Raw genomic sequence first — 24,881 nt, 5'->3', positions numbered from 1 at the left:
ACGGGAGACGTAAGTGCGCTCTGCCACAGCAGAGCCCGAGGCGACTTTTGCTAGGCTGCACTGTTGATCGCGCATTACCAAGGCACACAGTACAGCCGCTGGCGCCGCCCACGCCACGCATGTCAGTCTGCTACGCCAGTTGGACAGGACGGCTCGCCTTCGCCCATCATGACGCCTACGCGGTAGACCCAACAGTCTACGCCACAACCTACACTACCTCAACGGGCGCCTCGCCGACGGGACAGGTGAATCCACTCCTCGGTCAGAGAGTCCACAGGGCGATGAAACGTATCCGGGGAGAGATTCTCAACCACTGTAGCACCATTAATGCCTTCTGCGCAGTATACTATACATCCGCGTTGGACCCACCTGTCGGGGTCTCAACGCCTGTGTACGCGTCCCCTTGAGCTATAAAAGGGGGACGCCCGTTAGACTTAGCCAAGGCCGAAGAAGTCCCGGCAGAGACCAGTACCCAGCCTGGGCAGATGATAGATTCATTCATATGCAAGAGCAATACAACTCACAGTGGATGTAGGGTATTACGCTCCGGCGGCCCGAACCACTCTAAATCCTCGAGTGTTCTTGTGTTCTTGCTCCCTAGGTAGACCTGCCGAATCGCTTAGCGCTTTCCCGAGTACTCACCCTCTGGGATTAGGCGGGTGCACTACGCCACCCGGCTGTGAGTCTCCACAAACCACAACAATTCCCATTGCCTCCTGACCACGAAGAACCTTGCAAAGAGGACCAATGGGAGAGTTAAAAGTGGATGTGTCCAGTGCAACCTCCTTATCCATAGTCCAGACAAACATATTTGTGTCCTCCACACAATATTCCTTTGCAAGCGCATACACAACTGCATGTACACTTTCTGATCTAGTGCAATGCCAACCTCCATGCAGATGACAGAGTCCAAGCTTCCCAGTCTTAGAGAAGCATGAGATCATGCTCCCGTGGTCCCGTACCACAGAACGTCCCTGCCAATGCCCAAATTCTCCATGGAATTCCACGACCTCTTTGCCTCCCGCACGCTGCAAACAATGTTGCACCATCCATTGAGTAGGACCTTGAAGCTCTTGGTCTCCAAGGGGAACTCCTTCTAGCTGTACATGAGCAGGTGCTCCACTTCCCAAACGGCAAAACGCGCTCAGGAGACAGTGGAATTCCGCGACGTCAGGACACAATCCAAAGCTCGGCATCACGAGAAACGCGGTGACGCAGCAGCTACGTCCCGTGCAGCGCAGTGGCGCCGGGATGAGGAGGATAACCACGGCCGTGGAGGCCGTCGACGCGCGGCGCATTTCATCGAGCAGGGCGCGTGCGCCGTCGAACCGGTGGTGCTTGGGGAGGATGGAGAGCATGGAGTGGGACGCGCGCCGCCCCGGCGCGTACCCGGCCTCCGCCGCGGCCTGTGGCGCACCGAAACGCGGCGTGCGCGGCGACGCAACTGTTGCGGAAGCGCGGCTACCACGAGCGGCTCGGACGCCTCGGCGCCGCACCGGTCCAGGGCCCGCGCGGCGTCCGCCGCATTGGAGGCCGTGGCCCCGGCCGCCTCGACGACGGAGTCCACCCCTCAGACGGCGTCGGGCGGGAGCTTCTGGTGGTGGTGATCAGGGATTCGAAGGAGAAGGGGTCATCCTCGCCGAGAAGGGAGCTTCTGGACGTTGTCTCCGGAAAAATGTTGCAACGCGCGAGGTACCGTGGAGAAGAGGCGGGCTTAGCGGTTTGGGCAACCCTGTGGAGGAGAGTGGGATCGGCGGATCGCCCTCGCGAGGACCCTGCGCGGCATCGAGGAGGAGCCAGCCGCCGCTTGCCGGGTAATTGATGCGCCGTTCTCTCTGGCCACGGTTCCTCGGTAGAAAAGGCAAACGACAACAGTTTTTTATTTTATTTTATGAGCAGGCAAACGACAACAGTTGATAGTGTCTTTGTTCATAGGTCTGGGACTGGCTGCCTCCATGACACGGTTCCCTCCCTCCCAGCTCTTGGGGCAACAAAGGCCACCATTCCGTCTAGCCGCCAGTCCCCACCTGCACAGCCTACTCGCCCTCCTCCTCGGGCACCAAGACGGGAGGCGCCAGCTCCTCCAGATCCACGCCCAGCTCGTTGCCCACCAGGCGTTCGGCCAAAGTCCCGCGCCGTGGCGCGCCCTCCTCCAGGCCTACTCCCGCGGCCCTTTCCCCCAGGAGGCCCTGCACCTCTTCAGGCACGCGCGCCGGTACCTGGCTGATGACACATTCGCCTTCGCCTTCGCTCTCAAAGCTTGCGCGGGTCTAGGGTGGCGACGGGCCGGCGCCCAGCTCCACGGGCTTCTGATCAGGAAGGGATTTGAGTTTCAGGCCTACGTGCATACTTCCCTTGCCAGTGCGTACGTTGTGTGCGGGTGTTTGGAGGAAGCTCGAAGGGCGTTCGATGAAATGCCCACGAAGAATGTGGTCACTTGGAATGTGATGATCACTGGATTTGCTGCGTGGGGTGAGGTTGAGTACGCAAGGATTCTGTTTCAGCAAATGCCCTGCAGGAATGTTGTCTCGTGGACCGGACTGATTGATGGATATACACGTGCTTGTCTTTATGGGGAGGCTGTCGTTCTGTTCCGCCACATGATGGCAGGAGGCATTAGCCCGAGCGAGATAACTGTTTTGGCAGTGATTCCTGCAATATCTAATCTTGGAGGGATCCTTATGGGTGAGATGCTGCATGGCTATTGTGAGAAAAATGGTCTCGTGTCAGATGTCCGGGTCGGGAATTCACTCATAGACATGTATGCTAAGATTGGCTCTGTGCAAAACTCACTAAAGGTGTTCAATGAAATGCTGGATAGAAGAAACTTGGTGTCATGGACATCGATAATTTCAGGTTTTGCAATGCATGGGCGGTCAACTGAGGCCGTCGAGCTGTTTGCGGAGATGAGAAGAGAAGGGATTAGACCCAACAGAATCACCTTCTTGAGTGTCCTCAATGCTTGCAACCATGGGGGCCTGGTGGAGAAAGGATTAGCATTTTTCAAAAGCATGGTTTACGAGTATAATATCAATCCAGAGGTCAAGCATTTTGGGTGCATCATAGACATGCTAGGTAGGGCTGGACGATTGAGTGAGGCTGAGCAAATAATAGAGGGTTTGCCTGTGGAGGTTAATGTAGTTGTATGGAGGACACTGTTGGGCTGCTGCAGTAAGTATGGAGAAGTTGAGATGGGGCAGAGGGCGATAAAGAAGATACTGAACTTAGAAAGAGAATCTGGAGGTGATTTTGCGGTGTTGTCTAATATGCTTAATGAGTTTGGTTGGTTCAGCGATGCTGAACAAGCACGAAAGCTAGTAGATGAGAGGAAAACCGTTAAGGTTCCTGGGCTTGCTTTGGTTGGTGAAATTCAGTAGTCAGCATCAGTTGTTGAGTCTAATAAGAACCAAACATTGGAAGAAGCTCTCTGCATTTTGTTGCAACTGATTCATGTATATGCTGTTTGCGGTGATCTGATATACGAAAGATCTGTCTTTGATGAGATGCTAGTTAAGGATGTAGTATAATGGAATTCCTTGATAGGTGGATACTGCCAGCACATAGGCTAAAAGAGGTTCTGGCAATTCAAGTCAATGCAAGATGAATTCCAAGTTGATAAGGTTACAATGGTCAATCCTTCAAGGTGATTTCAGCTTGCACTCGTCTAGGAGAATTATTTTTTTATAACAATCTAGGAGATCGAAACATGGCAGATTGCATGGTTAGCTTTCACATGAAGGATAAGAACACCATGACACTGAATGCAATGATAACCAGATACACAAAAGGAGGGAATTTGGTCTCAACGAAGAAACTATTGAATCAAAGTTTGTAAAAAGATTTGATTTCATGGAGTTTTATGATATGTACGTACTCACTGGCTCGTTGCTTTCTCTGATGCTCTGGAGCTCTTCAGGCAGATGCAGAGCGCCAAGGTGAAAGCAGTTGCCATCGTGATTGCCAATTTACTTTATGCTTGCACACACTTGTCTGCACTCGGTATTGGTAAGTGCATTCATGACTATGTGAGCAACAGAATCAAAGCTGACATTATTATTGACAACCCTCTGATGTATGCAAAGTGCGGGAGCGTGCACCGTGCTGGTGCTAAAAGTCTTCAGAGAATTTAAAGAGGACACCCTGTCATGGAACTCAATCATATTAGGCCAAATGCACAGAAACATTTTTCGCAGTATGCTCACTGAATGTCTCAGACCAAATGAGGTTCCATTCCTCTATGTGCTGATCGCCTGTGCCATCAGGCAATTGGCTCAGGAATGCCTTGACAACTTTGAAAGCATGAAATCGGTCCACAACTTGGAACCACCGATGAAGCATTACTGCTTGCAGTGTAATTGATCCAGCTAGCTAGAATAAGGTTGCATATTATTGTCGTGCTTGTAATATTACGAGGTCTGTGGCCAGTATTGCCAGTGTTGCCGCGCTGTTTAATGCACTAATCAGCTCATGTTGCATGATCAATTCATTACTATGAGAATAGATAGCATTGTCCCCTACTTTTCTGATAAAACTCACGATACTGTGTCGACTTTAATTGTTTTGTTGGAATTCACCAGATGGTAACAATGTGATTTGTACTCTTTCCCCCGAAATCATCAGTATACATCACTTTAGAAAGAAAAAAACACAGGCTACGAAAATAATCTTATCAGTTTGAACAACACACGGCATGCAAAATCATTTGGTTATCACTTGTCGGCAATCGAAGACAAAACTTGCTGAACAATAATTGACATAAGTGCCAATGTAAATCAACTCCAGAAATAATCCAAAACATTCAGGACACCAATCTCATCAGATAGGTGAAGACTCAAGACGGCAGACTAACTTGACCAAGGTCTAAGATAGGATTGGAGAGAAGGCTAGTTGACAGAACTATATCTCTATGATGCAATGGGCATTCAGCGCTTCCCACCGCCACCACCGATCTTGGGGCCTTTAGGACCCTTTGGTGCTGCACCCTTAGTTTGTGTCTTCTGAGATTTCGCCACCTCTGCTTTCTTGGCCTTCTTCTCATCCTTGGTCTTCTTAATGCGCTCCTTGATCTCACTAAAAATTTACACACCAAATAAAAAACCATGCCAGACAATTAAGTGGATACATGTTGAAGCAAAATAGCTTTCCACAAGGATTAAAACAATGTACTTAAGGCCCAATATGCACTACCAGCCTTCTATACAAATTTCCCAGAGTAATAAAATTGTATGGCATAGCTCTGTAGAAAGATGGAAAACGTACCGTAGAGCAGCCTCCCTAGCAGCATTGCGAACTTCAGGCTTCTCACTTCTCTTCTTTTGAATAACTTCCAAAGTGGCACCAACAATTGAGCGTGAGTATGGCTTCTTGGTGGTGCGACGCCTCTTCTTGACAGCTTCAGCATGAATGTCCTGCAGTTACACATTTAATTACAGCATCTAAGGAATAAAACAGCATGGCAGAAACAAACAATGTTTCTAGTCACCCATTGCAGCTAACTCAGCATAATACTGCAGTCATCAAATAAAATTCAACCAAACTGAACATTACATCTAAGTTTCGAAATACACTGCAGAAGTCCTCATTTTGGCAAACAAAAATACATGTCTAATGGTAATCAACTGAAAACTCCAACAAGGGGAAATGCCAAATGACAAATGCCAGAGGTATTTCAAAATGATGATTCCATTGCTAATGAAGCTTGTTACTGCTTAATCACCACAAAGCCATCTTAATGATATTTCAGAAGTATAAAATGGTTGGATCCATTGAATGCATATTAGAAAAATGGATCACAGCATGTATAAACATAGGAGTATACAGCTTAAATTAAATACCTTCTTGTGCTGCTTCCTGTACATAGCTGTCCAGGTAAGCTTCGCAGGCTTCAGGCGGTTGTGGAAGTAACGCTTGCATTTTGAGTTAGCAAAAAGGAAAACCTGCCAGAGGGAAAAGAAAATAAATCTTTTAGATAAACTTCCAAGCATTTGTAATGGTAGTTATGACACCCACCATCAGAAAGAAGGTACCTGGGAATCAGCACGAATGAACCTAATACCCTTCCCTGGATATATCTTCTGGCCACTAAAACGGCAAAGTTCAGTCCTGCAAACAAAGAAAAGAGATTCCTGAGATCATTGTGGTCAAGATAGAATGATGCTAAATTAACACCTAGTAATTAATTAACAAAAACATTGGATGTTATCCTGGGATAATAAAGGTATTTAATTAACAACAACAATGAAACACACATTGCAACAATTTAATAAAATGAATTAACTTACTTAAGAACCATCTTGTCAGTCTGATGGACCCTTCACAAGCTCCTGCCTGGATGCCATAAGAAATAAATATGAGAACCACGACTTCTATATCTTTAAAGAACAGAACAAAAAAAATATTCCACAACCCTCCATTAACAAAAACTTTGCAAATTCAGGATATAGACAGGCAATTATTGGGCGACTACTGGCAGTAAAAACATGAGTCAAAATCTCTACTGCAAAGCGGGTTCCCTTGTCATTCTAGCACACAAAAAATAGGCTACTATGCAATCCAAATAGCAATAGCGCCTCAGTACTTGTGCTCTGGTCCAAATGAACCTAGTCAAAACAACAAGTTTTTTCATAGTAGTAAGCTACCTACACAAGAACACTAACCACCACAAGTCCACAAGCCAATAAACTGGGTGATTGTTGGGTAACTACTGGCAGCAGAAACACAAAGAAGCAACTGCTGCAAACTGCGTGCCCATGTCTCTCTTGCACAATAATCATTAGGCCTATGCCAGCACAGAATTAGAGCTACCTACGTAGCCTCAGTATTTGGGCAAGAGATTATGTACGTCATACGGTAAGCTACAGTTTCAATAGGATTTCCTTGTGCTTAAGGCCAGAAGCACACTCAGATGTCAGATCACAGAAAAACAAAAACGCTACTTGAACAAGAACTCTAAGATCCATGGCAACGACCGAACGGGCATGCGCGAGTAAGCATTTTTCGGCATGAACGAACGCATCCCGATCAGAGAGAAATGCAGTAATAAACACAAACTATGTCAAGAGCCGCAGAGGCTTTGCAGCACATATGAAACTAACAAGAAACTCACAGGAAGAAAAGAGACGTGTAGAAGTACCAAGCAAGGGGAGGAATCGACTGACGCACGACCTAATCTACGAGCTCACGGAAGAGGAGCAGCACGAGAGGGGAAGAGCGAGAGGGAGATACCTTCAAGCGAGGAGGAGAAGAAGCGGCGGCGGCCCGGCGGCTAGGGTTGGGGGGAGGATGGGTTGCCGCAAGGGGTAGGGTTTTGATGACCTCGGAAGTGGGCTGGGAGAGGAATTTTTGGGCTAGTGGGCTATCTGTGCCCGTTAATTAGGCCCACATGCATTAATAGGCCGTCTAAAAAAAAGTCGATTTCTCTCCATTTTGTTGAGTTTTTTTTCCCTGTCCGTGATGGTGTTTTGGCAAAACAATCGTAATGCATAATTGCAGTACCCGGAGGATGTGCATATTCTGCTACGTCCAAACCAGGAGCCAGAATACATTATATGGTATAAATACGAATTTAATGGACAAATTCAATGACGGAATACAAGTATACAACATGTGTAAACTCAGACAATTTTGATAATGGACAAGCCAAAATTTTGATCATCTCATCCACAGACCACATGTTCAGTATTGAAGGTATTAGTCCAACACATTCGTATAAGGATACACGTAACAAACAAAATTCAGCAGACCCCTGGTCGCGGACAAATTTTTTTACCTTGTAGAAAAATCTTCCTGGGCTTTTCTTTTCACGATTTCTGTTTCCAATCACTGGCTTATAATGTCACGATTAGGTGTAAGAATATTTTTGAATAAGAGGTGCCAAAGAATACCCTGGTGTAAAAATGGTACAGTTGCATCCCAGTCGTGATTGACGTGTGCACGCAGTCATGACGTCTGAGTTTTCAGCTAGCATCTCTCTCCGGTTCAGAACTGACAACTGGCAGGTTCCTTCTGTATTGGGGAGATGTTAACCTCCTCTCCAGAGGTGTCTTCCTCTTGCTTACCACGAACCTGTTCACTCCCTTCCTCATCGGCATTATCTCAGGGAAGTCCTCGTCTGGAATGTTGGCAAGCTCAGAAATGTCCTTTATCTGGGCTGCTCTCCTGAACCATCTCTCAGCCTTGGCTTCCTCGGACATGTCCAGAGGATCAGGATCCTTCACAGCAGATCCTTCTAAGCTCTTTCCAGTATAACCTCTATTTGAGCTTCCTCCATAACCACCTGAGTTGTGAACTGTCTGATTAGCGTTCATGGAACCACTGCTGCTAGTGGCATTGCTATTGTCAGCAAATGAGCCACCCTGGTTATGGTTGTAACTGCTGCTCCACGCATTGTGGCTGTTGTTGCTCCACATTGCATTGTTGTTATAACCGTGACTGCTGCTCCAAGTATTGCTGTTAGAGCTGTCATTGCCGTTCCAAGTACTGCTGTTACTGTAGGAAGTATTACTACTCCAAGCATTATTGTTGTTAGAATTGTTGTTGCCCCTCCAAGCACTATTGTTGTTATAATTGCTGTTGCCGGTCCAAGCAGTGTTGCTGTTATTTTTCTCATTGCTCCAAGAATTGCTGCTGTTGTTATAACCTGAATTATAAGGTTGTTGTGCAGAGTTAGCTCCATTGTAAGTAGATTCGCCTCTGCTCTCATTAAAGTGCCCTTGAGAGTGGCCTGTGTTCCAAGTACCGGTGTTTGCAGTACCACTAGGCCAGGATTGTGCCCCATGAGATTGTGATTGATGCTGATGGTTGTTGCTTTCACCATAACCACCAGAACTAGAGTTTTGCTGAGAGTAATTTTTGTTCCACTTCCCAATATTCATGTTACCTTTGGGCTGACTACCCACCACCTGTGAAGTATTTGATCTGTTTCCGAACTTTTCTGATGAAGCATTTGTTTCCATGCACTTTCCAGACGCTGGAGAACCTTCTGACACTATTCCTGTCTCTCCAGTACTCTCTACCGGCTTATCTTTCTGGGCAAAGTAACCAGGAGGAAATGGAACAAATGGGATAAAATCAGAATTGTCATCATGCTCAAGCAAACTGCGCCTTTTGTACTGTGGTGATGTCAGTGAACGGTCTTTCTTCTTGCTAACCACAAACCGGTTTTCACCTTTCCTCATTGGCATAATCTCGGGGACATTTTCATTAGAAGTCACACTTGTGACATCATTTATGCTGTCAAGTTCTGCTACTTTCTTGGACCATTTCTCAGCAGTATCTGATGATTCCATTCCATATTGGCTTTCAGGTAAAGGCACTGTGCGATTCTCCATGGAACTGTCAGCTTCTGCATTTATTTGGTCATCCAAATTTCCCTCTTCATTATTACTCTGTGGTTTAGCAAACATATCTGCAGGTAGGGGCACAAACGGAACAGGATCAACACTGCTAAGTTGGTCTGTTGATTTCTTCAGAGCATCTCCAGTTCCAGGTTGATTGTTTGAGGCTGCAGTAGAATTTGAACGCCCAAGTATCCTGTCTAAAGTTTGACTGATCTTTGAGTCAGATGATGCAGCTTGAGGGCCATTGTTACTGTACTGCGCATTTGCCAACCTTCTCTCAAGTGGTGTTTTGCGGGTGCTAACCACAAATTTATTCACCCCCTTGCGCATAGGCATAATCTCAGGAAAGTTCTCATCTTCAGCTAGACTACTTAAATCAGCAGAATCATTGAGTTGAGAAACCTTGCTCAACCATCTTTCAGCCTTTTCATCATTTTCAGCAAGTTTTCTCTCAATTTCAGATTTACCAACATTGGTTACATTAAGAAGCTGCGCCACACCACCTAAACCAGCACCAGCAGATGAAGGATTTGGTGGGATTGTTGCTGGTCTTTTGCAACCACATTTTAAGCACGACATATTCCTTCCATAATTGCAGTAATCACACCTTACCAAAAGGACAAAACAAAGTCAGTGGTGATAAAAGTTATATAACTCAGAAAACTTAGCAACTAGAGTGTTGAGTGTCAGATCTTACTGAGGGCATTCCCACTCTCCACCAGTTAGCAACTTCTTCGGTCGCTGCTCATTGCACTCAAGGCACCGAGCATTTCTTGCAAAGTTCATGAAGCTGCATCTGAAAGTTGCAGAACATTCACTTAAAATTAGTAGAGAAAAAAATTAGAGAAAAACAGGTTGAAAGTTACAAGCTAGTGTGAGAGCGGTGGCTCATTGTAAAAACTAAACTGATTGTATAGGTGCAAATTTGTGCTAGGCTACTTTGCAACAGTAGAAGGAAAACATCTGAGAATGCATTTAGGTACATGTCTAGATCTAGTTACAAATAATTAATTCGTAGGTTCGTGTGTTAATGTGAGGCACTGAGCGAAGCACAACTGGAAAATAACAAATAGAATAAATGAATAATAGAATTGGCATACCTTGTGCAAATCCAGTCACCTCGCTTCATTTTGATATTTTGTCCAGGAGGCCTGGAAATTCGTCCATGTTGACTCAAAGAACTTTGCTTGGGAGTTGATTCCGCGAAACTCGAAGACTGGAAAAGACCACTAAAACTTACTAATTCAGCCATGATATTTCTCACAGCTGAATCAATAAGCTCCTTGTCTTCTGAGTAGCTGTCAGAAGAACTGTATGTGTAACTTAACAGATATCGAACGATATCAACAGTTTCAGCTCTCTCTGAAACAGTGACCTGGCAAAATTTTCACATGTTTAGTGTGTTGACCAGTACCTTCCATTCTCTGAACAAATTAGATTGGGCGTCATAGTATGAATGCGGCCAACATACAGAATGTTTATTTGGATTTTTTTTTCAGGGACTGGCCGCAAATTGATTATGCATCTCAGTGTCTCATTGAAAACATAGTAGTAACCAATAGAAGCCATATGCCTACTCAGACAGTAACTAGAGCTCAGTAAGATCTTGTTAGAGCAGACTGATGAACAATAGATGATTGAACTAAGATTTACTACACTAGACCGACAATGAAGCAATGCGACCAACCAAGGAAATAGAAAGAACTCACATCGGTTTCTTCCCCGGCAAGGTAGCGTCGCAGCCTCTGCGCTGAAGCCTCCCCATCCTTGAACAGAAGCGGCGCTGCGTTGGCCACCAGGACCTCCACATCCTTCCTTGGAAGCGACCTGGACACACACCGGAACTAGTGAGCAACTAAAACTCCCTCACCCCCGCCAAAGGCTCAATCAATCAGCTAGCCGGACAAGCGATTCACTTCACCTGAGGAGGTCAGGCCGGTCGCGCGCGAAGGCGAGGCAGGTGGAGACAGCGGTTTCTGCGCCGTCCGACAGGCCGCATCCGGAGGAGAGGGCGAGCTCGTCGGCGGGGCTGGGCGCGCGGGAGGCGTACCCGGCGGCGGCGAGGCGATCGACGAGGCGGGACCACTCGGGGAAATGAGCTCGGGGCGGCTGCGCCGGGGAGGCGGAGCTGGAGCCGTGCGGGAGCGAGGAGGACGCGGCGGCGGCGGACGAGGAGGAGAGGGTGCGCGGTGGGGACCGCGAGGAGAGCAGGAGCAGGCGGCGCGACGCCGCGTGTGGCGGGGAGAGGAAGAGCGCGGCGGCGGCGGTGGTGGGCCGCAGGCGGAGCGGGGAGGAGGTGAGGAGGAGGGACGAGAGCAGCTTGGAGGCGCCGCCCATGGCGCAGGAGCGGGTTAGTCGGAGAGAGCGAGAGGGTTTTGCGCCTCCGCTCCCGGCTTCGGTATGGGGCGCAGGGGGGCGGCCGGGTTTAGCCGATCGGCGATGGTGCGGCGGACGGCGGACGGAGGTCGGAGAGATAATATCTCGCCTGTGATCGGACGGCTAGTATTCTGTGGTCGCTGGTAACTCGATGGCCGAACTGGGCCTTCAGCCTGTAGGCTGCGGCCAGATTCAAACGTGCCAGGCCCAGACGCAGATCCCTCAAAAAAAAAAAAGGCCCAGACGCAGACGCACACTGTTCGCGTTTTTTTCTTTTTTATATTTAAAAAATCAAAATTTCAAAAATATGTAGCCGTTTCATGAAATTGCGAAAATGGGCCTGTTGGGATCTCTGCTTTGTAAGTGCCCAAACAGGGAGCATGAACAGTAAGAAAGGTGGCAATGAAAGTAAGTGTCGAACTCTCAATAATGATCAGAAAATTCAACACTTTACACTGTGGAGAGAGGGGGCTATTTATACCCCTAGCCCTCGGCCAGGTTTTCCTAAATTACCCCCTCCCAACTCATTTACAGCTCACTCTCAGCCGGTTCCGGGGTAAAATTACAAGGTGAGATGTTTACAAATCCGACCTTCTCACGTATTCGGGAGGTGTACAAATCCGACCTTCTCGCATATTCATGTTTTATTCACACGTCTTCAGCCGCCGAAGGTTGCAATAACCTTCGGGTACCTCCGGGAGTTTGGGCCATGAAAGTTTCATCAACGATCGACCAGCCGTCATCCTCGTTCCCGGTCGTGGGCTCTTTTCCTGAAAGTCTTGATCTTCGAGTTTATGCTTCCGGGTGGCCGTTTGTCACCTTCGGCGTGGCGGAAGCGGTACCCTTCGGACCGAAGGCCTTGATGTCTGCGCTTGCGCTTCTGGGCAGCCATCTGTTACCTTCGGCCTTCAGAAGGTGAGATCCTTCGGCCCGAAGGTCATGGTTTTTGAACTTGCGCTTCTTAGTGTTCGTCCGATACTTCGGGTATGCTTGGCTCCATTTCGTTGTGGCCCTGCAAACAGGTTAGAGAACATTTCTGAGGGAGAGGGCTTGACCCGAAGGTCCAATCCCCAACAGGGCCCTGTCGCCCATGAGGTGGGCGACAGGACCCCTGTGGCCCCCTCTCGCCCAGGCAGGGGGCGACATGCCCTTTTGGTAAAAAAAATTACAAACAGGTCCCTGGACAGCGCAGTGCGGGGACTCGGCGGCAGGGGGGCCGGTCGCCCCCCCAACGGGCGACAGGGGGGCCTGTCGCCCTCCCCTCGGGCGACAAGGTCCCCCCACTCTATATAATGCCTCCCCCTCATTCCCTTCTCATTTGAGCCCAAAAATTCCACCAAAAATCCAAAAAAAAATAGGGGTAAGGAGAAGGGAAGCGGCGAAGCCCTGCTGGATTGCGCACTTGTGATCTGCAGGTAATTATATTTAACTTATGTATTTTTCCATTGCTATTGTAGAGTAACTAAATTTAATTAGTGTTATAGTAGAACCATTTAAGTAGGAGTTTAAGGATATCTTACTTACGTAGTAGTAAATTAGTTTAAGAAATTAAGATTACGCGTTTATTATTACAACTGCAGTACTATTAGAGACGTGTTTATAAATTAGTTATGATTTAAACTAGAATTTTGGATATGCAGTATAGAATTTGAGTGTTATCACATAGTTGTAGTTAAAATTCGTACTTAGTTTGTATGGACGATTGAATAATGTAGTGAAGTAAAGAGTATGACTCGATAAGTATTTGGTGATGTACAGATATGTTGAGGAAGATGCAGTTTCAAGTGTTTTTTGGTAACTGTAATATTTTGTATGGACCAAATGGAGTAGACATTTCTGCCTTTAAGTGTACATCTAGCGCCATAGATAAACTTCTAGAGAGGAGTTTTGGTTCTATATATAAGTGGCTGCAGCGTGGGTTCCGTGTTGATCCGGAGACACATGTGATGACCGTTCATACTCTTGTGAATTGGGAGGTAGAAGGTGATTTATGAGAATTGATGATGATAAAAAGCACTGATGACTAACAGAAGTACATGCAAGCAGCTCTAGAGCGTGTGTGGCCTCTGGCAATTCTTGTTCAAACTCGGGAGAAGATACGAAATGAAATCCAACATGGTGCAGATCAAGCAACTCCGAGTATTCAAAGAGATGGTGCAGATCAAGCAACTCCGAGTATTCAAAGAGGTGGTGCAGATCAAGCAACTCCAAGTATTCAAAGGGAGACAAACTATATTGAGCAAGATGAGTCAGAAGAGATAGAGAACCCAAACATCGGACCACAGGGCCTTGCTGATGAGGGAGAGGGGATACATAGCATCGTGGACGAGATGGAGGCAGAAGACCATGCCGCAATGGAGATGGAAGAACATGAGTGTGGCGGAACCACCCAAAACTACTGGGCCCGGGTGCACTAATCTTTGTTGCTAAGCAACTCTAACCCAAATTGACACTCACCGGTAGTTCCTCGAGTGAAGCCTCGATAAAAGCCACACTATTCCAGGATCGCACATACAACACACACACGAAGGTGAGCCAAGAGATTACAGCACAGAACATTTCATACATCTCAGAGTTTGCAGCGGAAAGGAAATTTATTACAAACCATGTTCAGAGTAGCAAAGTACTACAGAAGTCCGAACTACACAAATTATTCATGTCTTATTATTGCAGCGGAAGGAGTAAACGACTACTAGCGAAAAGTGTGACGCGTCGATAAAGCCCGTACGAAAAGAATCACTCAGTGGGAGGGTGGTCAGCACCAGCTGAAGGCCCATCCCACTCAACAGACCAGCCCGGAGGCAAGGTACACGGCCAAGTAAGACTCGCAAACAGATCTTCGAAGTTAGTACCTGAAAACAGTGCCACAAGCAAGGTTGAGTATACTAATACTCAGCAAGACTTACCCGTTACCGGATATAACATAGTCCGATAACTAGACATGCAAGGCTTTTTGGTTGGTGGGGTTTGTTTTGCCAAAAACGCCACTAAGAGTTGATCCTTATTTTCAGATTTTAACTTTACCATATTCTAGTTGAATTAACCGTTCTAAGTTTGCATCTAACTCTATACAAACATGGTAGAGCAATCATTTAACCATACAACAGTATTATCATCATCAAGTTGCACTTGTTACTCTATGTGACCGAAAATGTTAATCAATCTCATGCCGTGAGAGGCGGACGATTCTGAATCGAATTTCAACCTGGCCAGGGGAATCTAACACACACGCATGGGGATCGACGTCGCTTTCACCCACGCAACTTTTCCCCTTTCTTTTCAGTCCGTGGATTCGGGTCACCCTCCCCGACTACAGAGTCCGACCACTCTGCACCCGTACGTCCGGACAAAAATAAAACCTACTTCTACCAAGAGGGTGAATGGTCGTTCCACTCGCCGGTCCAATCAGGTACTTAAGCTTACCGATTACCATATTTCTCGGCATGTGGCTAGTACTCTCAAACGCTTAACGAAATGAGCCACACACCGCGACCTTAACCATTTTCGACTACACCAACGGGGTATCACAACTACACAATCCCGCCCGTTGTCCTTATATTTCAGCAGGAATTAAAGTCAGTCAACTCCTATAATCTCGCGAAAGGCAGGAAACCTCTCGACTTCTACCGTACCTAGTTAGCGGGGCAACTAGTCGAGAAAAAGATCTGGATAACAAACATAGGTACCTAGGGATCATGCACCTAAAGTTTTCGATCAACTCCTAGAAAACGTAAATGCGCAATAAAATTATTACAACATATACAAATAGTTAGATGAATATAATGCGTAAAATAGTGGGATTATGCACTGGGGCTTGCCTTCTTGGGCACTGTCAGGCAGAGAAACCTCTGGGGCTTGGCCCAGGTCTTGTGCTACGTTAGCATAGTTCAAATTAACCTCCTGATCAATACGAGAGTCCGCGGGCACCAATTCGTATTCACCGTCCGCGAGATTAACCGATTCTATATGCGAATGCAAAGATGTGTTATTATGACATGATATGATCTTTCTTTCCTTCACGATAAAGTTGTAGTCCAACAAAAGTTAATTCAGTGGTGATCTCAAAATTTTATTTCATGGGCAGTTGTAAGCATCTAGGCCCTCAAGGTATGTTTCGGTGATTAATGACAACCATTATTGTGACTAATGAGTTTGTGCAGCTTAATAGATCATTATCGCTCATTTGGTCATATGTCAAAAGAGGCCCCTCAATTTCGGTCATTCTAAAAGGCGATCTCGGTTTTCAACTTATATATGTCAAAGCTAAGGATCTTTCTAGTCCTAAGTGTCACAAGGTTGAGAAGGACACTTAGGTTAGTATAGGTTTTATAGTTTTGTAGTGATCGCACTATTAAGAGGGGTTAAGGCTTAGTAACTTGAGCATGGACATGGTCATTTGAAAATGGATGCACACTATGGTCACTCAGGTTTCTAGAAGTTCAAATAAGTGGTTCTCAAACTATATCTCAAGAATATTTGGATTTCATTCAAGACTCAAATCAGAAAAGACAAAATCAGAAAAAGTCTATACACCGGTTTAACCGACGCTCTCAATTTTCTATACGTCGGTTAAACGAAGTCAGCAGAATCTGGACAAATTCAATACACCAGTTAAACCGACGTGTTTGAATTTAACATCGGTGCATTAGTCCAGAGTTGGTTTTTCCAGGGCAATTCAAGTTCTATTCACCGGATTAACCGACGCTGTTTGAATCAAGACGTCGGTGCAATTGACCAGTGAGATGGTTTTTCAGTGGATTTCAAAAGTTGTACTCACCGGTTAAACCGACGATAGGTTTGAGTTAACGTCGGTGCAGTTGTCCAGAGACTTGGTTTTTCAGTTGATCAGTGGACAACTACACTCACCGGTTAAACCGATGATACGTCGGTCAATCTGCCCAAGTTGTAACGGCTAGTTTTCAGAAGAGGCAGTTTACATTCACCGGTTAAACCGACGATGACAAATGGAGGGACGTCGGATTAACCGGCGCTACGCAGTTTTCTGGCAGCTTTTCTCCAACGGCTCTATTTGTGTGAGCTGCCTATATATACCCCTCCAATGGGTCATTTCGCCCACTCTTGACACCAGGCAACATCCATACACTCATACTATAGTCAAGAGCCACCTTGAGCTTCATCATTCACATACTTGTGCATTCAATCAATCAAGAAGCAAGATTAAGGACTTGAGTAGAGAGAAGCTAGTGTGCATCCGTTCTTGGTGATCGGTTCTTGCTCAAGTGAAGGCCTTAGCTTGTTAATCTTGGTGATTGGCATCACCTAGGCGATCTTGGTGATCGAGGTGTTTTCTCGCGGAGCTTGCCAAGGATTGTGGGAGCCCGGAGAAGAAGATTGTACGTGGCTTGATCTCCACCACGCCGGGATGGTGAACGGAGACTCTTAGTGAGCGCCCTCGTCTCGGTGACTTGGGAGGTGACAAGACTCTTGGAGAGTGTCACAACGTGGATTAGGGGTGTGTGCCAACACATCGATACCACGGGAAAAAAATCCGGTCATCTCTTGTTCACTCTCTTTATTCAAGCATTTTCTTTCTTGCAATTTACTCATGTGCTTGACTTAGAGATCATAACTTAGCTCTACCTTGCTAGGCTTTACTTTGTTTTTATCTCTCTTAGCTTGTGTAGGTAGCTTAGTTATCCGGTTGGTGAATTGGTGCCCTACTAGCTTTGCATAGGTTAAGGTTGCTTTACTTTGTTTTAGAAATTGAAAAAGGCCCAATTCACCCCCCCTCTTGGTCCATCGATCCTTACAGCAGTTATTTATGGAGTAGTGATCACAACTATGTGTTCTTCATGAATGAGTGTGGGGTTTGATTTTCATTTTTATTATTAAAATATAGCATACTTTCACTATTTCATAACAACAAATTTACTCATGAGATAGTGATGAAAAATTAATGTAACATAGATCAGATACTCTAGCATCTATGGTATAAATTTCAGATTCTAATCATAAAGCAATTAACCATAACAATTCATGTAAGTAGATTACTCTAGTTGCTTCACCTTTTTGCACAGAATGTTTGACATGGGTTCTGGTGCTACAAATTTTTACGGAAGTATCTACATAGCATCTACTCAGTACTGTAATTTTTCCAGATTTTATATACTTATACATCAGAGGTGACAAAATGAACAAATTTAGCAAGCTATTAAATAAGATTAATTCTACAGAGAGTTATACTAGGGATATGGTTCTCAAATTTTTACCACAGCCTAGTCATGAGCTAAACATATTCCATAAAAAATTATCAAGCTTTATATCAACCAGATAAATTAGTTATGCATTTAACTTAACATGAGTTAGTATAATTTTTCAAAGTTCATTTGATCAGTACTGCATGTGAAATTTTTATTATAGCGAGCATATACTCTAACTAAGAACATGTCCAAAAAACATGATCAGATATGGCCTAGTTTACTCAGAACAAAAATGGTAATTCTAACCAAGAGATACTAAGCATGATTTTTATCTAAAGCAATACTCAGTAACTGTAGATTAAAATTTTCAGGCAGGATCACAGAACCAAAGTGAGACTTCAGAAATAAATATAGATTTTTCTGAGTATAAAAACTATATATGATGAATTAAGTGGATTAAACAAGTATTAATCATGGTATATAGAAAATGAACTCTAATAATTCTGAAATTTATGGATTAACATGGTTTCAGTTACACATGAATGTAGTAGAAATTTCAGATCAAGTTCATGTATATGTTTTCCAGTATTAAATCGTGAAATTCATCAATAGATTTGAGAATTTTGATTGTTCAAACAAGATAACAGTTTTAGTTGGGTACCATCTTTTTACTGGGAGCTTAAAATTACATCAGTGATAACATATTCAAAAATCAAGGTCATTTGTTGAGTGAAACTTCCTGAACATGCATTAATGGCTTTTCTTATCCTTTTCCATAGATAAATATTGGTTGAGTTTCTGCAGATTTGGTTGTTACAAAACTTGTATATCTTGTTACAAGGATTCCAGATCAGTTGATTTTGTGTTTTTACGATTTTTCAGTGATTTGTTATGCATTTTAGAAGTTCACTGCCAAACACTGGAAAACCTGTAAACACACCCTCGAGCGAAAAAAAATAAATTACAACCGGGTCCTTCGTCGGCCTTCTCCGCCGTTGCATCTTGCCAGTGGTGTTCTCCTAGGCAGGGCATACTGGGGCTGCAACGGGGAGGCGCGTGAGAGAGATGAGTTTGAGGAACACCCACCATTGTAGACGTTCAAGTGGAAGATGGCCGGAGACGAACTCGTCGGCGCTAATGGCGGAGAAGAAGTTCGGTCGCCGGTGGTGTAGGCGAAGCAGGGCTCGGGGTAGAGGAACGTCGCATGCACGAGCACCGTGAGAGCGTGAGGAAGCTCCTGGGGTAGCTCTCGTGCACGGTCTCCCTCTGGGTGGGCCGGTCTGCGGTGAGCTCGAGCTCGCCAGTGGCGGCACGGAAGGGGAACAGCGACGGGGATGGGTTTGGCCTCGATTCAGCGCGCGTGGAGCTTAACTGGAGTGTGGTGAAGCTGCTGGGGTGGTTGAATGGAGTAATGTGGGTCGGTGGTGGCCGGTCCGCGGGAGCTAGATCTCGCCGGCCATGGCGGACGGTCGAAGAAGGGAGAAAGAGAGGAAGTCGCGCGGCGGCGGGGTTCTGGGGCTATTTATAGGCGAGAGGAGTCCTGAGCGAGGGGAGCGGCGTCTGGGGAAGGTTGATTTGGTCCGTGGCGACTCGACGGCGAGCTGGCGGAGATAGCAAGCGGCGTGGCGACTCGGGAGTGCGCCAAGGACGCGTGTTAGCGTGGGGAGGTGCCAAGAGGCAGGCCAGGTGGCGCTGGAGAGCTCCCTCGGGTCCACTTGGCCGCGGACGCGCCGTGGACGAGGTCCACCGGCGGCGTACGGCGAGCGGCGGGCGAAAAAGAGCAGCAGAGAGGGGAGAGATGGAGGTGAGGGCCTATCTGTGATTTCTAAAAGTTCAGGGATCTCTCGGTAAACTAAAAATATCTCCTTCTTAGAGGGCTCAAATGAAAAAGTGTTGAATACCAATTTTGTATAACTTTTCAAGATCTACAACTTTTTTGTTATGCAAATTTTCATTTGAAACTCACATTTTGAACTATTTTTAAATTTTCAAACTTGCACAAAAGGGCTTTGGTTTTATTCAGTTTTTGGGTGGTTTTTTGCTGAAGTTCAATTGAGCACATGTCATTTAAAGTACCTCTCATGAGCCAACTAAATTTTTGTGCACATTTTTTAATTGGATTTTGAGTAGATTTTCACTCCTTTTTCTTTCTCTTTTAATTTCTTTTGTATACTTTGACTTTTATTTGACCTCTCCTCTTTTAATTAATTTCCCACATTTTTCTTTTAAGTTTTAATTGGGTACAGTGATCTGTATTTAAGTGTACTGACACCTGAGGTGTCACAATGAGGGCTCATCTGATGACGGGCAGTACTCATTGTCAAAAGAGTGGAAGGAGCATGGTTTTGGCAATCATGTCATAGAAGACGTACGACATCAGGAGTGGGAGTACAGAGGGAATGAGGTGGTGCAAGGTGCAATATATCCAAACATTGAAGCCGTAAAAGATGTTGTGAGAATGTGGGCAATATCATTGAAGCGAGAATTTAGAGTCGTGAAGTCTGGCAGTAAAGAATATGAGGTGAAGTGTGTGAATGTTGGATGTCCATGGCGAGTACATGCATTCAAGGGTAGATGGAAGTCGAACTGGAAATATTCCATTGTGACAGAGCACACTTGTTTGCTGTCAAAAGTTCAGGTATCACATCGCAATATATCATGCGACTTTGTTGCAAAGCAAATATATGAGTTGATTATGGACAACCTAAATTATGAGCCAAAAATGATTGTTCGACATATTGAGCAATCTTACCAGTACAGTATTAGTTATTTGAAGGCATGGCGGGCTAAACAAAAGGTGTTCGAGATGCGGTTCGGCACATACGAGGCATCATATGATAACCTACCTCAAATGTTATCCTATGTTGTTGCTAGAAACCCTAGAAGTTTCTATGACACTTACCTCGTGCCAACCGTGAGGAGGGGACAAAGCTTTCTGCTTCGAGCCTTCTTTTGCCTAGGTGCATGTGTGAGAACTTTTCAGTATTGTCTTCCGATTTTATGCATTGATGGGACATTTCTAACTGGAAGGTACAAAGGTCAGATACTCACCGCAATCAGGGTAGACCACCATTGCCGAGAATTACTCGTGGAAGGCACTCAGTGTCGTGATTTAAGTCATTGTAAGTTCATTATGTCGACTCGGTGCTGTTGCTTGGTGGCACAATCCAAAACATATAATGTGTTATATTGTTCAATGTGTTTCTATACGTATGTTTACCTTTGTACTAATCGTGCAATCTTGTTTGAATGTTTTAATGCAGGTATGGGCTCGTTGCTAGACCCTGTTATCGACGCGAGCCACCGATCTTTCGCCGCAGCAGAAAAAACCTCCAAAATTAGAGGCAGCCATGGCGAAATGTTGAAATAATAATAGCTAATATTATTCTAAGATTACGATCCAATATTTCAATATATAAATATTACTTCTACTCTGATTCATAAGAAAATCACAATGAAAGGTCAAACGTTAATACCTGCAGATCACAGATGCGCACTTCGGCAGAGCTTCACCGCTTTCCTTCTTCTCACCCCTCTCTTCTTTTTTATATTTTTTCTGGAATTTTAGAGAATAGAATGAGGGGTGAGAGGGGAGGGGGGTTTAAATAGGGCAGCCCTACCCTGTCGCCCGGTGGAGGGGGGGGCGACCGGCCCCCCTGCACCACGTCCCCCGCCAGGGACCTGTTCGAAGAAACAATTCGGAAAAAAATTACAGAAAGGTCACTGTCGCCCGTTGACTGGGCGACATGGGCCCATTTTCGCAATTTCTTGAAACAGCCACATATTTTTGAAATTTTGATTTTTTTTAATATAAAAAAGAAAAAAAAACGCCACGCTGTTCTTTTACAGGCTTAGTTCAGCCCATCTAGTATTTCGACGTTCTTCTACACGCTATTGTAGTTACAGCCCATCTAGTACTTTGCAGTGTGCTAAAAAAAATTCTAGTACTACTTTGCATATATACAGAGACGCAGAGACGCTCTGTTTAGCTAACAGCCATCAAAAAGAAAAACAGCATGACAAGAGCGCAAAAATGTTCCAATCAAAATCCTACAAAAAGGTGCCCAACAAAAAACAATGACTCCAAAATTAACTCGTGCTACAAGCCTACAGCCATTAGCGCATGGACGCGACACAGAGCTTCTTTTTTTTAAATAAAAGGTAGGAGCACTGCCACATCATATAAGAAGAATAAGCATTTGTACATAACGCGCCGAAGCGAACAACACCACCACATAAACAACGCACGCAAACAACGCACCCAACAAAACACTACACCACCACAAACTGGGAGAGAAAGTGAAAGAAGCCGCCGCGAATTGCGCCGTCGTCGCCAACGCCGTGCCACGCTAAGAGCCGCAGCCCGCTGCAAGCTCGAGCGGCTACTCGAACTCCTCCACCATAGGACTATCACCCTCAAGCCGCACGAACACGATCGTCGATCGCTCTGCTCCAGTGGTGCGTCAGCAAAACAAGCCCGTCGCAGCACCAATGAACACCACTGATTCTGGCCACTCTGCGTGGGGGCCTCGCCTCTCCCACCGCCTCACACTCCTCTGCCAAGGACTCAGATATCTGAAGCCACAAAGAGAGTACCACCTCCGCCCAGCCGTCACCGAGCTCACCACTGCACCTTGCTCGCTAGCTCAAGTCCTCCAGCACCCATGGGCCCTCTGCACCTTTCTGCCAACACGGACCGTGCGCACATCCTGTAGCACACAGGCGAAACCACCAACCAAACCTCCACCACTACCACAAGCCGTTCCGGGTCTCCAGATGGGGCACCTCCAACGAGGGCACGACGCCAAGGCGCCGCCGTCGCACGTCCAAAGATGGACAAAATTTTCACCCTGAGAGCCCCGCGCTGCAGAGAACATGGTACCTCGCCATGGTGCCCCCAGCAAGGAAAACGATGCCCGAAGGGCGCCGCCACCATGCCCACCGACAACACATCAGTGAAGGCTTTCGCCCGATTCAGCACCATGCCTGCCGCATACACATGACCATGGCAGTAGCCGGCTCCCCGTCGCTTCCGCCCCGCCTCTACCAGAAGAAGCACGGTGCCGCCTGAAAGCACCACCACGACGCCACTAGCAAGCACCAGCAACCCGCCAACCCCACCACCAAGATGGCGCCGGAACAGCATCGCCGATGAGGAGAGAGGAATGGGAGCACCATCCTTCACATCAGTATCCGTCACCTGCGCACGGCACATCCCCGGTCCCACCATTTCCCGGCCATCATGGCCAGGAACGGCAGACACCGGCGGCCCGGCCACAACCACCGCCGTTACTACGGCGTCGGCCGCAGCCGCCGCCTCGCGCCCCACACCAGCCGCCGCCGTGGCCACCGACTCGCAGCAGCCCCAGCCGCCGGCCCGCCGCCGCCCGTGCTTGCCGAAGCCGCCGCCTCCGCCGTCCTGCGCCGGCCGCCACCCATCCCACCCACCAGCGCGCGCCCCTGCCGTGCAGGCCCCGGATCCGGCCAGGGCGGCGCCGGATCTGTGGCCCAGAGCCACTGCCGCCGCGGGGCGGCCCGCGCCGAAGAGCCGAGACGGCCTCGGAAACTCGCCGCCCGCGCGAGATTCCGCGCAGCCTCCACAGGGGAGAGCCTCGCCGCCGCCCTCCTCGAGGCCCGCAGGACTTCCAGCGGCCCCTCCGGCGGCGACGAGGTGGAGGAGGGAGGGGGAAGGGAAATCCAGCGGCAGCGCCTGGTTCCGCTGGAGCCGCCTGCGGGAGGGCGGCCCGAGCGGCAGAGGGGGAGAATCGTTTGACCCCAAGAGATCTCACAGAGCTTATTTTTCGTGGGTAGGTTTCACAGGTTCTTTCAGCGGTGCAAAGGGCGCCCGTGCTCATGCCCCCTTTGGAAACGAAACGAGGTCAGCGATATCATCGTGCCAAAAGGCCAAAAAGGGCCTCGCCCCCGTGCCATTTCCAGAGTCCAGACACGCCTTTTGCCACGGAGGCCAATCGGCAACTGCCCGCCAGGATTCGGGATGATGATCGCCGAGCGTCCACCAGATCAAGCGAACGTGCGGTCCGCGGTGTCGGCCGGCCAGCCAGCCAGCCACCACGATCGCACTGTGCTGCCCGTACGTACGTCAGCCTGGTTCAGCGGAACTCGGCGGATGTCAAGTCGCCGAGGTCAGGATCGTGTTGAAGGGGTTAGTCCTCGCGTCGCCCGTCGAATGGCGCAGAGGATCGTCACCCTTAGCTTAAACGTGATAGCATCGGCTGATCACCGCCAGCTCAATCTGCGACGGAAAGCGTATTCCTTTCCCGGCCGGCCACGACGCTGGTGGAGAGCTTGGTTAGGTCAGGGTTTACCTAACCGGTGGGAACCGGTCCGGTTCCGGTTTGGGCCGGTACCAAACCGGCCCAAATTCAAAATTTAAATTTAAATTCAAAAAATGAAAAAATTCCTAAAAATACTTCAAGGTGCGACGAATTTAATGGTGTCAAATTTTCTCAAAAAATCATTCATTTAGTATAGTTTGCGGGGATTTGAAGTTAAACAAAAAAATGTGCATACAAAAGTATACAAATACAATGTAAAAGTAGTACAAAAGATGGTTGGAGGGTTCATTTAGACTAAAATATGTTATACAAACATTTATTTAGTATACTTTGCGGGCATTTGAATTTAAACAAAAAAAATTGAATTTGACCGGTTACCAATCAAACCGACCGGTAAACCGGTCAAACCGGCCGGTATACCGGTTAGAACCGTTTCAACGGGGGAATTTGAATTCAAATTTGCGTTTGTCCGGTTCCGACCGGTAACCGGACTAACCGGTCCGGTTAGCCGGAACCGGTCCGGTTAGCCGGAACCGGACCCCGGTCGGTTAGGGGCGACCGGTCGGAAAATTTAACCTGGTTAGGTACGTGCGCTGCGGTGGGAAAACAAGGCGGACGACCGCGGGACGTGGAATTCCTGGGTGGATCGCAGCATGATCTTCCGTACGTGCACGTGTTCTCGCTCTGGTTTCCATGCACGATGACCGCCT

General features: G+C 47.1%; 3 protein-coding genes across 4 annotated transcripts; 1 reads left to right on the top strand and 2 right to left on the bottom strand.

The window, feature by feature from the left end:
- The first annotated feature begins 1,645 nt into the window (after positions 1 to 1,645).
- On the top strand, positions 1,646 to 4,517 carry LOC120708454 (pentatricopeptide repeat-containing protein At1g09220, mitochondrial-like). The gene is made up of 2 exons (XM_039993695.1): positions 1,646 to 1,814; positions 1,936 to 4,517. Exons 1-2 carry the CDS (start codon positions 1,676 to 1,678, stop codon positions 3,375 to 3,377), a joined length of 1,581 nt encoding a protein of 526 aa, XP_039849629.1. The 5' UTR covers positions 1,646 to 1,675; the 3' UTR covers positions 3,378 to 4,517.
- A 136-nt stretch (positions 4,518 to 4,653) lies between these two features.
- Positions 4,654 to 7,341, bottom strand: LOC120708457 (60S ribosomal protein L24-like). 2 transcript variants are annotated; one of them, XM_039993700.1, is made up of 6 exons: positions 7,225 to 7,341; positions 6,282 to 6,327; positions 6,027 to 6,102; positions 5,835 to 5,936; positions 5,260 to 5,408; positions 4,654 to 5,070 (listed from the first exon to the last, which is right to left on the bottom strand). In XM_039993700.1, exons 2-6 carry the CDS (start codon positions 6,290 to 6,292, stop codon positions 4,923 to 4,925), a joined length of 486 nt encoding a protein of 161 aa, XP_039849634.1. In that variant the 5' UTR covers positions 6,293 to 6,327; positions 7,225 to 7,341; the 3' UTR covers positions 4,654 to 4,922. The 2 variants fall into 2 exon arrangements, with proteins under 2 accessions (XP_039849634.1, XP_039849635.1); XM_039993701.1 differs by lacking the exon at positions 7,225 to 7,341 and adding an exon at positions 7,133 to 7,154.
- Positions 7,342 to 7,595: 254 nt separating this feature from the next.
- LOC120708453 (zinc finger protein VAR3, chloroplastic-like) lies at positions 7,596 to 11,779 on the bottom strand. Its single transcript, XM_039993694.1, has 5 exons — positions 11,260 to 11,779; positions 11,048 to 11,165; positions 10,439 to 10,713; positions 10,036 to 10,134; positions 7,596 to 9,945 (listed from the first exon to the last, which is right to left on the bottom strand). Exons 1-5 carry the CDS (start codon positions 11,673 to 11,675, stop codon positions 7,956 to 7,958), a joined length of 2,898 nt encoding a protein of 965 aa, XP_039849628.1. The 5' UTR covers positions 11,676 to 11,779; the 3' UTR covers positions 7,596 to 7,955.
- Positions 11,780 to 24,881: the final 13,102 nt, after the last annotated feature.

This window comes from Panicum virgatum, chromosome 5K (genome assembly GCF_016808335.1).
Source record: "Panicum virgatum strain AP13 chromosome 5K, P.virgatum_v5, whole genome shotgun sequence".
Lineage (NCBI taxonomy): Eukaryota > Viridiplantae > Streptophyta > Magnoliopsida > Poales > Poaceae > Panicum > Panicum virgatum.
This window is presented reverse-complemented; position numbering and strand designations above follow the sequence as displayed.